The 18,335-nt window shown below is 39.3% G+C and overlaps 2 protein-coding genes across 3 annotated transcripts; both read left to right on the top strand.

Moving 5' to 3' along the window:
* The first annotated feature begins 1,538 nt into the window (after positions 1-1,538).
* Positions 1,539-8,971, top strand: LOC129442829 (uncharacterized). Of its 2 annotated transcripts, none has more exons than XM_055203114.2 (3): positions 1,539-2,413; positions 6,933-6,955; positions 7,126-8,971. In XM_055203114.2, exons 1-3 carry the CDS (start codon positions 2,153-2,155, stop codon positions 8,687-8,689), a joined length of 1,848 nt encoding a protein of 615 aa, XP_055059089.2. In that variant the 5' UTR covers positions 1,539-2,152; the 3' UTR covers positions 8,690-8,971. The 2 variants fall into 2 exon arrangements, with proteins under 2 accessions (XP_055059089.2, XP_055059090.2); XM_055203115.2 differs by lacking the exon at positions 1,539-2,413 and adding an exon at positions 4,762-4,949.
* A 2,465-nt stretch (positions 8,972-11,436) lies between these two features.
* Positions 11,437-16,805, top strand: LOC129442826 (uncharacterized). Its single transcript, XM_055203112.2, has 4 exons — positions 11,437-11,978; positions 12,125-12,277; positions 12,394-12,416; positions 14,718-16,805. Exons 1-4 carry the CDS (start codon positions 11,721-11,723, stop codon positions 16,453-16,455), a joined length of 2,172 nt encoding a protein of 723 aa, XP_055059087.2. The 5' UTR covers positions 11,437-11,720; the 3' UTR covers positions 16,456-16,805.
* Positions 16,806-18,335: the final 1,530 nt, after the last annotated feature.

The raw sequence follows: 18,335 nt of genomic DNA, 5'->3' as shown, positions 1-18,335 counted from the left end.
ATAATTACAGTTTTCTGCAAGAGCATACAGGGCTGTTATAAAGTTATCAACCGATTCATCAGGCTGCTGCACTCTTTGATTGAATCTAGCTCGTTCGTAGATTACGTTCTTTTTGGGCACAAAAAATCTGTTGAATGTCTCTTTAACAGTTTCGTATTCCTGCCGTTGCGCTTCGGTTAGAGTCTGTCCTCTTAACACATCATCTGCCTCATCTCCCATGCAGTATATTAACGTGTTCACCTGATTCGCTTGTGAGCTGACATGTAGATTACTGGCCTGTCGAAATCTTTCAAACTGCCATATCCACTTTTTCCACTCTTGAGATTTTGCGAAAATTAAACTGCTCCGGAGGCTGAATCGTGAAAGTGGCGCTCAGAGGCACAATTCCTCTCGTCTGGATATGTTGCTGCGCCACTACCACGGGACCCGCTTCGTCCTCGCTCATGCTGCACGCATTCGTTTCCAACACTGCTATTTGCTCTTCTCACGTCGCAACGCTATCACAACACTTCTGACACCATGTCGTGTTCGTAAATAACAGAGAGCAAGCCCACCTCGTGTTAACACAGTTGCTAACTTTTTATTTCCCCTTCCCCATCCCGTTACACATCATTTCCTTGAACTGTTCCCTTAAACTCCTCCCAGATGCCTCTCTTAAAGAGCCCATTACAACATAATATAAATCACACCACAGTCTTCGTTCATGGCTGACATATTAGAAGCTATGTGTCTGTCATATATTTGCACTGAATTAATTTTCATAAAATACGGAACAAACTGCGTTCCGTATCAGTTCAATACGGAACAAGAATTTTATGTGTCAAATACGGGACGATTCCGTATTATACGGAACGGTTGGCAACCCTACTGACTGTCGTTACACTCTGAACGCCCACAACATATATCATTGATCATCATCATTACTGGCTGAGGCGGTACACGCTAAACGGATTTTCTAATGGAAGGTTGAAGTCTTCATAATATAAGCATCTTTGCTGAAAGTCACCGCAGGTCTAAAGCTGAGGTGACGACAGGAAAAATGCCCTTTGTGTGCTTCTTGGATATAATTACAACAAGTGATGTATCAACGACTCAGAAAGCAAGGTGAACAACTAGAAAAATAACACTTGATGATAATGAAAACTTATTTTGTCATGGACGCACGGACTTTCATCCGACTGTGCGGAGTGCCCGTTATGAGGCGGAGTTTACTGTGTCTATTAGTCATCATTATATTTCATTACGAGATTTAATTGATGATTTTTATCAAAACACCAACTACATTGACTCATTTTACAATCCCACTAGCATGTCATTTAGACAAAATAAAAACTTTTAATTCTCGTGAGGAATCTGGCATTTTTACGCACACTTTTATGTCATTGGCTAACTGTTATATGTCACTGCTGTAATGGCTTATTGCACCATTACCGTTAACGATTATTCGATTGATTGATCGTTAATTTAAATGATCATCGAATATGGGAAATTGCATATTTTGACATCCCTACTTCCATGTAAGGGGACCTATGTAGATAAAAAGGTCTCGTTCTAAGTTAATAAACACATAACGGTTCATTATGACACCCCTCATAATATAGTTTTGTATATTATTTTGCATTTCTGTCAAGAGATCCTTCTAAAAATTACACACTGCACCTTTAAGGCTGTATTTAAACACCAAAGTACCCTAATCCTCACACAGCTTTTAGGTTACACTAAGACATTTACACTAATTTCTTATCAATCAGATCTTGACCCTGTTGACCTCTATCTTATGTAATATAAACCTATGTACTACTTAGTTAAATACTTAATCCAAATATTATATGGGATATCGAAGAGAAATGCTGTGTTTGTAGTAGGTAAAGGTTTTGAAGGGAACATCCTGACCATTAGAGGGAGCCAGAGCTCAATTTAAATCTGATGCATGAAGAATAAAAGGATAAACACAGACAGTAGTATCATGTGCTCCTGTGAGATCACATCAAAGTTGGGTAAAGGGTTATTTTTATCTTGTTTCACCAATTTTCAAACTATATGTTGATAAACTACAGGATGTTAAATGGGTCAGATGCAACATCATAACTGATCGGTTATCTTCAAGGAGTATTTTCTCGTTTTTGTTCACCCCTGACTGTGCTGTGACAACATGGCTATCACCTCACTATCACCTGTGAAGGACTGTTATCTTTGCTCTTCTTCTTTAAAAGACTCGGTTGTTTTAAGATGCTGTCACAGTTTGTGTAAAAGCTGCTTACAGAGCTACTGGGAGTTCAACAAGACTCTGGGTTGTCCTGTTTGTTTGATGGAGACTCGGTGTTCTGTGCTTCTGCAGCATTTGAGTCTTTCTCACTTTTCAGATGACAGCAAAATCACAACACATCAAGTGAGGAATGCAAAAATCGAGATGGTAAGTTTAACATAGCACTTTCACTAAAGAGAATACTGAATGTTTTTGGATGAATGGTCTTTAAAAGAAAACGGGGCATGATGTCTAACTTAGTGGGACTGTCATATTAAAAGGCAAATAGACATTGATTTAACACACACGAGTGCGATATTGCCTAAGTTAGCTTGTCTGTGGACTAACTTACAGTTCTGTGGGGCATATACAAGTCATAACCGATACAAGTCCAGGGTACAATGACAACAAACACGTTATTTCACACCTATACACGATGTAAGAGTGCAATAATAATAACAATACACAGGTAGCAATTAAACAAATCTGTATGTTACTTAGCATATAAAAGTGTACTCGCCTTAATCGCGGCGGCCGCTTAGATCTTTTCTCTCACGTTGATTTTTGCGCGCGAGTTTTTCCTCAGACATGAGCTGATAACGTCACACAACCGTCAAAATAAAGCAATAAACCCCAAGAAGCAGTGGGTTACCAGTGCATTTTTTAGCAGCTATGGGGCTTTTTTAGGCACGACGCGACGCGGTGTGCCTTAACCCCGTTGGCTGTTGTGGTGTGCACTGGTAGCCCAACGCTTCGAGGGGTTTATTGCGTTTATAAAACGGTTACTTCATATGCATAAAGTTAGCGGGATTTTATAAAATAAAACACAAATAAGTTGTAATTTATTAGTATAAATATTACTCTTCCGCCAAACAAAGTAGTTCCTCAGAATCAAGTGTGACTGAAACAGAGCGCCCTTACAAAAAAATCCTGCAGGATTCCTGTAGGAAACCAGCAGGAGTCCAGTAGGAAACCAGCAGGAGTCCTGTAGGAAACCTGCAGGCTTCCTGTAGGAACCTGCAGGCTTCCTGTAGGAACCTGCAGGCTTCCTGTAGGAAACCAGCAGGAATCTTGTAGGAAACCAGCAGGATTTCTGTAGGAAACCAGCAGGAGTCTTGTAGGAAACCAGCAGGAGTCCTGTAGGAAACCAGCAGGATTTCTGTAGGAACCTACAGGCTTCCTGTAGCAAACCAGCAGGAATCTTGTAGGAAACCAGCAGGATTTCTGTAGGAAACCTGCAGGCTTCCTGTAGGAAACCAGCAGGAGTCCAGTAGGAAACCTGCAGGCTTCCTGTAGGAAACCAGGAGAATTTCTGTAGGAACCTGCAGGATTCATGTAGGAAACCAGCAGGGGTCCAGTAGGAAACCTGCAGGCTTCCTGTAGGAAACCAGCAGGATTTCTGTAGGAAACCAGGAGAATTTCTGTAGGAACCTGCAGGATTCCTGTAGGAAACCAGCAGGAGTCTTGTAGGAAACCAGCAGGATTTATGTAGGAACCTGCAGGAGTCCTGTAGGAAACCAGCAGGATTCCTGTAGGAAACACACAGAAGTCCTGTAGCAGAAGTCCTGTAGGAAACCAGTAAGAGTCCTGTAGGATCCCGCAGGAAAATGATCACGAAAATCCTGTGGGATCCTGTAGGAATGTGCAGGTATGTGGTGTGTAGGTCCTGCAGGATTTTTCCTGCAGGATTCCTGCAGGATTTTTTTGTAAGGGCGCAGTTCACAAACAACACAGACGCAGCAAAGACACAATGAAAATATGATTAAAGACGGTGGTGTTTATTTTATAAATCACCATTCATCTAATTTATACATTAACATTTATATTGTGCTGTTGAAGTGATGATCAAATATGCTTGTAAGAATGCTGAACTCTTTCCCCGTCAGCGTTTTTTTTTTTAAGTTGCCATCCGGTTTTAGTTTAATGCCTTACAGAAAAATTATCTTCTTTAAATAAACATAAATATAAAATGAAAGAACAGACCATCCGCTTTCAAACAACAACAACAACAACAAAAAGTTTCATCCTACCTTAATTTGTTCTCTTATCAGTTATCACCTCTCAAATTTTCAGCTAAAAGCGGAGATAATTCCATTTTTGTGAAGAACTTTAGTAAGAAATCATCAGATTCAGACATGAACAGTACTACACGGTGTTTTCAGTGAATGCGTCAGTGTTTAAGTTGGGAAAGATCGCCACCCAGTGGATAATAGCAGGCGTATGAACTTCAGTTATAAACTCCTCAGACAACGTTTTCTCTTTATTGACGAGATGACTCAACAGTATTTATTGACATTTATTTGGATATCGCCATTAATTGTGCAATTGTAGACAAATTAAAAATATGATTAAAGACTGTTGTGTTTATTCTCATAAATCAGTACGCAACAACAGTGGCGCAGTGATACTTATGTAATGTGGTCTGAACCGTGAGGTTACCGGTGTATTTTATCACGGCTTAGAACGCGTTTCAACCAATCAGAATGAAGAACCAGAACTGCCCGTTTTATAATGTGAATTTTAGACTGCTTATGCTGCGCCGAGAATAACTCCAGTGATATATAAACCTATTACTGTATTTGTACCAAGTTACTACAACCAAACTCATGTATTTTAATAAACAGAACGTCTAAAACAAAATAACGTATTGAAAGTTATGCTGCGGAGACTTGCCATTGGCTGTTGTATTTCAATAAATAATGAGGTGAGTCAAAGAAATGATTACAGGGGCTATTTTGGGAATGTTTACCTAAATATTTTTTCGTTTCATATTATTATGTTTTAGATATTACGTTTAATGTAATAATGCTTTAAATTATCAGATTTAAATTTACCGTAGAAAGTGATGAATTCTGTTCTGATGATGCAAGAGTTGCAACTACGGTCGGTAGCTGAGAAGGCCATTGTGTTCTTTTTTCATGTTTCCAGAGTCTGATGAAATAATTGCAAATATGTGTTAAAGGTACAATTTGTGAGATATTTGCAGTAAAATATCCCAAAACCACTATGTTATATATTTTGTCCAGCTAAATACTAACAATATCTCTAATGTTTTCAACTACTTGTAAATTATGAGAAAATTGCCATTCTAAATATTGACATTAATATCCACGTTACCATTTGTTACTGACGTAAAAACCACATGACAACAGTGTCGTGGACAAATGCCGAAGTAATAGCGTCTGTTGGGCCACTCGCCTGTTTATGGTAAGTTTGTTCATCTGAACACTTTATTCTGTGCTGTGTTACACCATCGTATTGGACTAATATTGTAACATCTAAGACTAACAACTGCAATTTGAACATTATATGAAACCTTACATAATGAAATAAAACTATGTCATCAAACACAACATTTATAAAACTTGATAACTTTACCTCATGTGTTAAAGGTGCTCTAAGCGAATTCACGCGTTTTAGACCATAAAACATTTTTTGTTACATACAGTAAACATCTCCTCACTATCTGCTTGCTGCCTGTCCGCTGATCAAACTGTAAAAAAGCGATCTCTGTAGACAGCCCAGGCTCCACAAACTTCAATATAAACACAGTGGCCCAACCTAGCACCACGAAACAAAACAAAGTGTTCCAGCCAATAAACGACAAAAAGGATTTGGGGGTGGGGGTTGGGCGTGTTCATGAAAGCACGGAAGGGAGGGGGAGGAGTTAGCTACGCTCCGTCTGTTTGAAAACAATTTAAACATCAACAAAAACTGACGTCTCGCAGATTCGCTTAGAGCGCCTTTAACATGATTTCTCATTCCCATCTGATTGATGGCCATCAGCGTTTGAGTTAAAGATAACAAATCCCATAATTCTACGCTGCTTCAGAGCATCATTAATCTACGTCATTGTTATTGTTTTGATCTGGTGCCCTCTAGTGGGGCGGATTATACAAATTGCATCTTTAAATACTCTCAAATACTCTCAAATTGCTTCACAGTCACTGCCCTTGCTATCCAGAATGAAAGAGAACAGGCTTGTTCGACTTCATGAGGCACCTCAAGAATCGACAGCTGCATGACGTCAAAGTTTTCGCGAAAGCGATTCGCAGAATCATATGGAGAAGTCTGCTTTTAAATCACTCTCGCGGAACTTTAACATCCGGCGGCCGGTTCTTGCGGCCACATGAAGTCGGACAAGCCTATTATTCCAACTTAAACCCATTCTGCAAGCTGTCTCTCTCTATACTACCAGCGCGTGGTTTATTTACATGTTGCTGCTGATTGGACTGCAGTTTTGACACACCCACCAAACAAGAGAAAACGTATCTCAAACCCTGTTGCACACTGGTTGGTGCACGCTGTTCCAGGAAACGTGGCGTTCAACCCGGAAACCGTAGCAAAACGTTGCGCACCGATTTAAACTTGACCGTGCCCCAGTAGTTCCTTGATCAAGAGAGTGCGTGAGCGTTATGAAAGTGCTCAAGTTTACGTAATTTTTTTTGTCTTAAATAGTAAGTTTGACCATACAATTAGGGGGGCACGCAGTGTCAAATGGGGGGGGCCTGCCCCCTAATCCCCCCTTGGCGATGGGCCTGCATGTAAGCTTTTCAATGGAAAACATTTTTGAACACTTATTTTATGTACTTAACTACTTCTCTATTTTTAACGGGAAAAAAATTATGGATTGCAGCTTACTTCCTAGCATAAAGCACCTATACTAAACATGTTTATTTGTTTTCAGAGGGACCAGTCAAGTGAAACCAGGTGAGCATTTTTCTTTTAATGAAGACGCCTGGGATCAAAGATCTCTCCTTAGAACATGAACACTTTAAAATACAATATATGAAATTCAACAGTCTTGACCCTCTTATGTTGGCGTAGTTTAGCTCTCACAGAATCCGGCTTTAAATTCTTTTCCGTTTATTTGTTTTTAGGGTCTACAAGGTCGATACAGATGTGATGCTCTGGCAAAATAACTCTAAAGAAGAACCTCCTGATACATCCACAATTACTCCTAAGTCACTGAGGTCCAACCTGTGTCCAAAATGCGGCAAGAGATTCGAAAAAAAATCTGACCTGAGAGCTCACGAAAAAGTGCACGCCTTAAGAAAGCTGCACCAGTGCTCCACCTGTGGAAAGACTTACACTGGTAAACATGAGCTTACATTACACATGCGTCTGCACACAGGTGAGAAGCTGTTTAACTGCTCTTACTGCAACAAAAAGTTCACCAGACTGAGGGGTTTAAAGTCCCACTTAAGGAACCACACAGGGGAAAAGCCGTTCTCTTGTTCTGAATGTGGGAAAAGTTTTTCTCAAAAAAGTACCCTAAAAACTCACCTGCGGCTACATGCTGGTAATCTTCCTCATCAGTGTGATCATTGCGGGAAGCTTTTCAACACTGCAGCTGCTATGAGGATCCACAAGGTGGCTCACACCGGCGAGAGGCCTTTTCCATGTCCACAATGTGACAAAACGTTTATAACAAAGATTGAGCTGGAGACTCACCTGAATAGCCATTCGGGGATCAAACCTTTTAGCTGTTCAGTGTGTAGAAAGAGTTTCCTGAGGAAGCATGAACTTAACACTCATCTGCTCATTCACAAGGACGACCGCCCCTTTCACTGCACGCAGTGCGAGAAAAGCTTTAAAAGGATGACCCATCTAACAACACACACAAAGACCCACAGCTCTGACACCCCTTACAAGTGCATCTACTGCAGCAAATCCTTCAAACTTCCCTTTTACCTAAAACTGCATGAGAGTATTCACACTGGAGAGAAGCCTTACAGCTGTGAGCAGTGTGGAAAAAGCTTTCGTTTATCAGGTGACTGCACCAAACACCAGGCTGTACATTCAGAGGAAAAACCATACAAGTGCTCAATCTGTGATATAAGGTTTCGCTTCAACAGTTCGCTGAGGATCCACAAAGTCATTCATTCTGAGGACAAACCTTACCAATGTGAGAAGTGCGGAAAAAGCTTTAACAGACTCGATACCCTGACCAAACACAAGGCGATCCACACTGATGAAAGACCTTACAAGTGTTCTCAATGCGGTTTAGCCTTCAAGTCCTCATCAATTCTCCGGAATCATCAAAACATTCACTCCAGGAAGTCCCTGTTCTCCTGCAGCACCTGTGGCAAAACCTTCACTCGCCAGGATGTCCTCAGAAGGCATCAAGATGTTCATGCAGGAAAATGCAAATGCTCAGAGTGTGGAAAATGTCTGAGCTCGGTTGGTAGCTTGAAGCTGCACATGCAGCAACACTTTGGTAAGAAAATGTACCACTGCGCTGAGTGCGAGAGGAGTTTCCGCTCGGTGCAATACCTGAGGAAGCACCAGAAGATGGTGCACATTGATGAAAAGCCATACGTCTGTTTTGACAGCTTTAATACTGAAGGAAATCTGGTTACTCACAAACTACAACATTCAGGAGAAATAAAGCAGGAGATCCACTCTGAGAAAAGAGACCTCACTGATTCTCTGAATGTGTAAAATAATTCATTTGAAGAAATCATCTTAAACAAACAATACAGCATTAGTGGAAATAAAATGCAAGTATTGTGTTTGTTTTGATAAAAGTTGTTACTACTGAGTCACAAGACCTACTTGTATTCACAGGTGTATGGACACAGCAGTTTGCACTTTTACATGATGCTTAGTGGTGGGTAAACCTGAACCTTTTGGAAAATGTATTGAAAAAAGGGACTCCCTGGAATGTCTTAATTACTAACAGTTTTGGATGTCTGATTAAATTGGTCTGTTTTTAATCTGTAACCCTCTCAGCAAACGTCATTATATATAAATATGTAATGAGAATAGTGTTTCAATAAAACTGTGACACCATATATATAAATATTTTGCATGTCTTAATGGCAACATACCTGGCATTGCTTTACCTGTTTGGCCTTTGATATTATATACCAAAATAATGAATCTTTTCCCTTTGAAAGTGTTGGTGAATAATGTGATGATTGATTTTTTTCTTAAGCACTTCAAGCTTTACTGCAGATGAAAGTATTTGCAGGTATTTAAGACCATATTTAAACAATTAAGATAAGTACATCAAACCTAAGCCCGCCCCCCATTGGCTTAAAGGATTTTTTATAAAATAAATTATTCCACAATAAATATACATAATTTAGGTTCTTATACGTTTTTAAACGTAATCAATACACTAAAAATCAGTCTAAGTATAACTAATATGTAGTATCATTTTAAGTGCACTAATGTACTACTCAAGTAAAACTACTTTATATTATATGACTTTTACACTATTATTTAGCACAAAATTAACCATGTACTCAAAATGTCTTTGCTGGTATTTTTATCTAAAAACCATAAAAGCAATACAATTATTTTATTATATTTTCATGTGTTAGTGTTGCTGTATAGTGTACATAACGTGACACATTACATTTTGTCTTTAAATTATAAAAATAATTATTGGGACGAATTCATTAGAAGAATTTTACAGAATCTTTATAAATCTGCTTTGATCAACACACAAACGTTAGTCCTAAACCTGCATTCATAGACAGTGCTCATGTAGGCATAATTATATATATCTAAAGTAAAGTTCTTTTGGAATGGTGAACTGCATTAAAAATTGCTTTTCAAGTGGGGAGTTGACTTTTGAATTTTGTGGGTAATTAAAGAATTTTAAAATTTTTATTAAGAACAAAAAGACTTATTCAACAGTGTCAGGGCTAAGTCCATTTCTTTTCGATTTCCCTGCCCTGCCTTTGAGAACATTCTCACACATAACTGAGGAGACATAAGTGCAGATTATGTAGGTATGCTATATGTGGGCCTACTATTTAACATGTTTATTTAGGGCCTGGTTGTGGGGCTCTAGGCGAGATCATGAAGATGGGCCCAAGGGAAGCACTGTAATTTTGTATTTTCAGTGAATTTTCATGCGTGGATTACTCAGATCTTATTTTATATTAAATCTTTGTGGGGCAGAGATCATTGCAAGTTTATGTTAGCCTGGTCAGCCAAGTGGCTCAAACTTTCCTTGCCCTGCCAAAAATTTCACTGGCTGCACCACAAAAAGTACAAATGAAATAAAATAAACTAGCCCTTTCATAAATTTCAAACATTGTTATATTCAAAGTATATTGTCAGTACTGAAGTATATTAAGCATACAATCAGTAACTGTAACAGTGAAGTCAAAACCCAAAGTCCGCCTGACATCAAAACCCAACAACAGCCATACATTGAAACCCAATATCATACTAATGTTGAAACTGAAAATGTCGGCCAGACGTCAAAACACGTCAGACTGAAAAACTAGGAATTCCAGTTATAGAAAAACATGCAATGGCCGCCAGAGGCCATATACACTATTTCCAAATTTGTGGGAACAGTTTGGGGATGGCCGCTTCTAAACCAGCATGACTTGCCCATTGGCCTACTAATCATCCCTCATACTAATTGGCTATATCACTCTATCTCCACTCCATTAATAAGCTGGTGTGTGGTGGGCGTCCTGGCGCAATATGGCTGCCGTCGCATCATCCAGGTGGATGCTGCACATTGGTGGTGGTTGAGGAGATTCCCCCATTCATATGTAAAGCGCTTTGAGTACTGAGAAAAGCGCTATATAAATGTAAGGTATTATTATTATTATGACTGTGCACCAGTGCACAAAGCAAGGTCCATAAAGATATGGCCTGGACATAGTCCTGTCCTCAACCCAATTGAACATCTTTGGGGTGAATTAGAGTGGAGACTACCAGCAAGGCCTTCTCTTCCAACACCAGTGTCTGACCTTACAAATGTGCTTTAAGAAGAATGGTCAACAAATTCCCATAAACACACTCCTAAATCTTGTAGAAAGTCTTTCAAGAAGAGGTTAAGCTGTTATAGCTGCAAAGGGCGGGCCAACTCCATATTAAACCCTATGGATTAAGAATGGGATGTCATTCAGGTCAATGTGCACATAAAAGCAGGTATCCCAAAACTTTTGGCAATATAGTGTATATACTGTATAGATGGTTTCAGCAGTAACACCATAAACAAACAACTTTCATGAGACAAACGTAACTTCCAGTAAACTTAAGCAAAGAAAATAGAGTCCTTTCAGAGTTTTTTATTTCTAATAACAAGCTTAATGAATAACAATTTATCTCCCCTCGTCTTTATACAGGGTTGTAACAAAATGAGAGAGAGTAAACAATGACAGAATTTTCATTTTTGATTGAACTATCCCTTTAAAGACATTCTGTGTCTGTGAATAAACAATTATGTCTGAGGTGGCATCCTGGCCATTAGATGGAGCCAGAGCTCTTCATGATGCATTGCAACCACATCTAAAGAATAAGGAGAGGAACACAGTAGTGTCAGTGGCTTCTGTTAGATCACAGAAACGTTTGGTTAAATGGCTTTTTGTGTTTCACCCATTTTCAAAAGTGTTTATAATATACAGCTTGTTAAATAGGTTGGAAGCAACATCAACTGATCTGTTATCTTCATGGATTATGTTCTTGTTTTTGTTCACCTTGACTCTGCTGTGAAACCATGGCTACCACCTCAACATCTCCTGTGAAAGACTGTTATCTTTGCACTTCATCTTTAAAAGACCCGGTTGTTTTAAGATGCTCTCACAGTTTGTGTAAAAGCTGCTTACAGAGCTACTGGGAGTTCAACAAGACTCTGGGTTGTCCTGTTTGTTTGAGGGAGACTCGCTGTTCTGTGCTTCTGCAGGATTTGAGTCTCTCTCACTTCTCAGATGACAGCAAAATCAAACCAAATGCGAGGAAGGCAGAAAGTAAGATGGTAAGTGCATTGCACTTTCACTAAAGAGGAAAATAAATGGTTCATAAACTAGTACAGGGAGACAAGTACTGCAGCCAGGAAAATATACCAAAGGTCTGAAAGCAGACTTATTCTGTCTGAAAAGCATCACTTCATGCTCATCATAGGATCCGGTGGAGAAAGACCTATCAAAGATGAAGACTGAAGGCAGCATCAAGACAGAAGAGGACATTAGTACTGTGGTCCAGATGGTGATTAAATATGAATCAGTGAAAAAACTTCAACATGGACATAAAATGGATGATGACATCTGTCTAAAGGTAAGATGCTGTTCCTTTCAAACCTAAAAAAATGTGACCATCATAAACATCAAACATTACTTTTTCTTTAGCAAAGAGCATCTTTTTTAAACATGTTTGTTGTTTATTTGTTTCAGAGAGAGCAGTCAAGTGAAACCAGGTAAGTTTTCTTTTAAAGGGGTCATATTATGAGATTTTTTTGGGATGTAAAGTGGGTCCTTGGTGTCCCCAGAGTGCTTATGTGACATTTTAGCTCAAAATACCACACAGATAATTAAGTGCAGTAGAGGAGAGCGAGGGTGAAAGTACAATTTTTCAGAAAAACTTCATTTTAAACGATAATGTTATAGACTAGTGCTGCACAATTAATCGCATCGCAATCGCGATGTTACCCTGTGCGATTATATGACAGCAAAATGTTGCAATTATATTAAATAAATAAATGTGTGGACTTGTTAACACAAACTTTCTGATAACAGTTTAATGATTTTCCTTGCTGTTAAAAAAAAGAAAGAAAAACGAACAAAAAAGGCAGTGCACGTGTGGCTGTTGTATGGCGGTATTTTGGATTTAGGATTACTGACACTGAGCAGTTGCTACATCACGTGGCAATTCGAAAACATTTCTAGTTTTACAAATACACATTTTAGCATTATCACTAAACTGTGTGGATTTTCCTTAAAACCCATCAAGTTGACTCATGATACCATTTATTATAATCGCAACCGCACATCGCAATATTAGCATCAATAACCGCAATGGGAAAAATTACCCAAATCGTGCAGCCCTATTATAGACAGATATATTTTTGCTGTGCTCAATAACTCACAAGTGTGGTCTATCAATACCAGGTGGAATTTTGTAAAAATGTAAAACGACTTCAGTATTCAGTATTTCACTTTAAACATAAGTAGTGAATTGTTACTTTCAACCTCACCTGCAGGCAGGGCCGAGTCTACGGGGGGGCTGGGGGGGGCATTGCCCCCCCAGATTTTCCTTCTGCCCCCCAAAAAATGTCCAGCCAACCTTAAAATAACGGAGTGTCTTTAAACAAAAAATTTCTTCATTAGCCAAGCGCTAGCGTTTACAGCTCCCGCCCACTCTCATCTGATTAGCTTGTTCAAGCTTTGGAGGTCTTTTCAGCAGTATTTAAGTCACAGGCCTTTTATTTTAAGACATATGCAAAATAATATTGGATTATTATTGGATACATCCATAATTTTAGTGTATGAATCATTTTAGTCGAGAAATGGCTGCCCACCCAAAACTCCTGACTGCCCCCCCAGTCCAGCAAGCCTAGTACCGGGCCTGCCTGCAGGGACGAAAGTAACACAACAAAACAAGATAGATTTTTTGTTACACATGTTTTTATTAAATATACATGACTATGACCTTGTTAATATGTAACTGCAAACATATTTTGTCATGTATCTTTGTAAAAAATAATGAAATTACATTTTCATTTTAAATTTCAGTTTTATCAAGTTTATTTTTTTTATCAGTTTATGTTTCAAAAGCAACCAACAGTACAAACTTCAATTGTTGAGAATAAAACATTTTTTAACAGTTTGAACATTATAAAAATTAAATTAAATCAAATTAGAATAATATAAATGTTCAACATATACAACAGTATTAGCAGGGGTATCCCGACAGGATCTCCTTACATTTAAACCCGATTTACTTTTATTTTGAAAAACTCAGAGAGGTCAAACTTCTGGATGTGTTAGAGCACTAAATAACCCGTAGATTGATCAGTACTTTAACACATGAAACCAGAAACAAAACGCGTTATAGGAACAAAATGACCGCTTTCTGGATCTACACGTGGAAACGGTTAGTAAATAACGTGATATTTGTCAGCTCTGTCAAGTGTTATGTGCCTTAGATGCTGTCGTAGTTTGGGATGCAAATGTTATCAGGGCTCGGAGAAAATCGCTTTGTTACTTTCGTCCTGCGTTACTTTTGCCCTGGTTCTCCCCTATGGAAAAATTGCCACTTTGTAGCCCTGAGGAAAAATGTGCCATTTTGGGGTGTGTCCTTTAAAATGCAAATGAGAGGATGACATGGAAACACTGATCGCAATGATGGTGGTTTGTTTAAATTGAAACTCAATTGTGCTGTCAAATATTTTTCTCCCTCTTTCTTTCTGCACTAAATGGCAGTGCCATGGTTGGATAGTGCAATTAAGGGGCGGTATTATTGTAATTGGCCTTGCTACCTACATCACAAAACAGGCGAAATCTAAACAACCAAATTTTTCATATGCTTGCACACAATTGCTTATCTAAACTAAGTTACTGTGTTGATCTTTTTCACATTTTCTAGATTGATTGAAGCACTGGGGATCCAATTATAGCTCTTAAACATGGAACATTTTCACCCTATGACCCCTTATTTAGGCGTAGTTTAGCTGTCATAAATTCAGTTTTTCTTCAAAACTTTTGATTTGTGCCTTTAGGGACAAGGAAAAGGAAGATACAGATGTGATGCTTCATGACATAATTCCTTCAACCAGTTCCATGCAAATGGGACAAATCAAATCTGAAGTGAAACCTCATCTACCATCCACAACTACTCCTAAATCATTGAGGTCCAACCTGTGTACAAAATGTGGCAAGAGCTTCAAAAGAAAATCTGACCTCAGAGTCCACGAGAAGGTGCACACCTTAAGAAAGCCGCACCTGTGCCCAACCTGTGGAAAGAGTTACGTTGGTAAACATGAGCTTACATTACACATGCGTCTGCACACAGGTGAGAAGCTGTTTAACTGCTCTTACTGCAACAAAAAGTTCATCAGGAAGAGCGCTTTGAAGTATCACCTAAGGAGCCACACAGGGGAAAAGCCGTTTTCTTGTTCCCAATGTGGGAAAGGTTTTTCTCGTAGAAGTAGCCTAACAACTCACCTGCGGTTGCATGGTGGAAATCTGCCTCATAAGTGTGATGATTGCGGGAAGCTTTTCAACACTGCAGCTGCTTTGAGGACCCACAAGGTGGCCCACACCGGCAAGAGGCCTTTTCCATGTCCACAATGTGACAAAAAGTTTACCCTGAAGGTTGAGCTGGAGACTCACCTGAATAGCCATTTGGGGATCAAACCGTTCAGCTGTTCAGTGTGTGGGAAGAGTTTCCTGAGGAAGCATGAACTTACCACTCATCTGCTCATTCACAAGGACAACCGCCCCTTTCATTGCACAGAATGTGAGCGAACCTTCAAAAGGATGAGCCATCTGACATCACACATGAAGATCCACAGCTCTGACACCCCTTACAAGTGCACCTACTGCAGCAAATCCTTCAAGCATCCCAACAGCTTAAAACTGCACGAGCGTATTCACACTGGAGAGAAGCCTTACAGCTGTGAGCAGTGTGGCAAAAGATTTCATTCATCAGGAGATCGCACCAAACACCAGCTGGTACACTCTGAGGTAAAACGATACAAGTGCTTAAAATGTGATAAGAGGTTTCGCTTCAGGAATAGCATGACGATCCACCAGGTCACGCACTCTGAAGACAGACCTTTTTACTGCGAGAATTGCGGCAAGTGCTTTTCCAGGCTTGCAAACCTTAAACTTCACAAGCTGATCCACACTGATGAAAGACGTCACAAGTGTTCTCTATGCGGTCTGGCCTTCAATACCTCATCTTCTCTCAAGAGCCACAAATTAACTCACTCTAGTAAGTCCCCGATACATTGTAGCACCTGCGGCAAAACCTTCACCCGGAAAGACACCTACAAGAAGCATCAAGACATTCATGCGGGAATCAAAGTCCACAAATGCTCAGAGTGTGGAAAATGCCTGAGCTCGGAAAGTAGCTTGAAGCTGCACATGCAGCAACACTCGGAAAAGAAAATGTACCACTGCGCTGAGTGCGAGAAGAGTTTCACCTCCGTGTCCTATATGCTGAAGCACCAGAAAATGGTGCACACTGATGAGAAGCCATACGTCTGCAGCAAATGTGGAGACTGCTTTAACAGCCAAGGGAAGCTGCTTACTCACCAACAGCAACATTCGGGAATGACGGAGCATGCGTGCTCCCATTGCGGGAAGATGTTTGGATCGAAGGGGACGCTCGGGCGACATGAGAAGATTCACTCTGAGCACAGAGCTCACAAATGCTCTAAATGTGGGAAAGGATTTATCAGGATTGACCATCTAAAACGACATAAAAGAATACACAGTGGAAGTGAACCGTAAAAATGACGTTTTTTGTTTGTTTTGTCAGACATCATTTTTTTGTTATACTTTAGTGAAGGGTAGTTAATACTAAATCGATGTGGGATTTGCTTTAGTACACACTCTAGTGTTTTGTTTTTCTGTTGAATTATCTCCAGATAAAGACTTTTCCTCCACTAGATGGCAGTCTTCACTAAGTATAACCATACTAAATGTGTTTGAAACCCAGGAGCCTAGAGCCTTTGCAAAATCATGAAAATATTAAGCACATTAAGTACGCCGATTAAAGCTAAAAAAAAAACTATATTGTTTTGTTAAAAAAAACGAAGATTATTGTAATTGTGTTCTGTTATTAAAGCAGTCACATGCTACTGTGAGACTCCTGTCATTTTTCTCCTGTCATACCTAAAAAATGTTTAGTCCACTTTTAAAATGACACTCTATTTGGGCTGCCACTTTGGTTTTTAAAATCTACAGTGGTGTCCAAAATTATTAGAACACCTGACAGATCTGAAAACATTGACCTTTTTGGCCTTCAAAACACGATTTCTATTTCAAAACCAGTAAGGAAATTGACCTACATCTCCTTATAATGGCATTGTTCTGTGGTTTATAGAGCATAATGATGACACACTTGAGCCACAGTGCTTGGCCCGGCCCCAACACATTTGTGAGCCTCCATTAAAATTGTAAAGTGTAGCTGTATTTGTCCCAAATGGCCCACTCTGGACTTGTGAACTTCCTCAGACTCCACATTTTGATGACATCATGTAGTGCAGACCTTAGGGAATCCTGACGTGAATCCATGAGGGCGCACCGGAGTCGTATTTTGGGATAGACTTGAGCGTCATGCCGGAAATAGGAAGAGAAGTTGCTCATCAATGTGAACTCTTCCCATCCGTCTTCTGATTGCTCTTTCGCAAGGACTTCTGGGTTGGTAAAGTGTGTGAAGTCTGCAGCAATGTGAGACTGCCAAAGACTGCATCAAGGGTGCAGAGGGGGTGCTGATGAGCAGATGGGACACCCACTGCAAAAAATGATTTTCAAGAAAAAAATGAATAGTATTTTTGTCTTGTTTTCAGTAAAAATATCTAAAAATTCTTAAATTAGGATGCCTTTTCTTGATGAGCAAAATGACGCAAGAAAATACGTTTAGTTTTCAGGCCAAAAATATCAAATTTAAGTGATTTTGTGCATAAAACAAGCAAAAAAATCTTGAAATTTTTTCTTAAACACTACATTTAAGAAAAATTGCTTGTTTTATGCACAAACTCGCTTAAATTTTTAATTTCTGGTCTAAAAACTAGACTTATTTTCTTGGGTCGTTTTGCTCATCAAGAAAAAGCATTTTATTTAAGAATTTTTAGATTTTTTTTTCTGAAAACAAGACAAAAATACTAAGAATTTTTTTTCTTAAATCATGTTTTGCAGTGTACAGACTCGTGGACTAAGCGAGCACGCGCAATTTAAGGCCACAAGACCGAAATCCACATGAAGTGTGCCATTTGGGACAGGGCCGGAGTCGTATTTTGAGACAGACTCGAGCATCACGCCTGAAAAAGGAAGAGAAGTTGCCCATCTGTCATTAAGTGCGCCATTTGGGTCAGGGCCACAGTTAAGAGAGGCAGCTTTCCCATGAGTGGGCGTGGTTTTTGGTTGGACACACCCCCACAGCTTGAGAGGAGAGAATGCTGCCTATTTTTTCAAGATTTTGATAATTTATTTTATTTACTTGCCTTTTTTTAACATTCAAATTTGGTTAGTGGTTAATAATAAAAAACAATTCTGTGGTATGCAAACTCAGAACACATATCTGACTTTAAAGTCGAAATGAAATTGAAATGAAAAACTGTCATTTGTTTTGGAATAATTTTTCAAATCTTTGAGCTTCATTATTTAAA

This window comes from Misgurnus anguillicaudatus, chromosome 2 (genome assembly GCF_027580225.2).
Source record: "Misgurnus anguillicaudatus chromosome 2, ASM2758022v2, whole genome shotgun sequence".
Taxonomy (NCBI): domain Eukaryota; kingdom Metazoa; phylum Chordata; class Actinopteri; order Cypriniformes; family Cobitidae; genus Misgurnus; species Misgurnus anguillicaudatus.
Note: the sequence above shows the minus strand (reverse complement) of the source record. Positions and strands in the feature narration are given on the sequence as shown.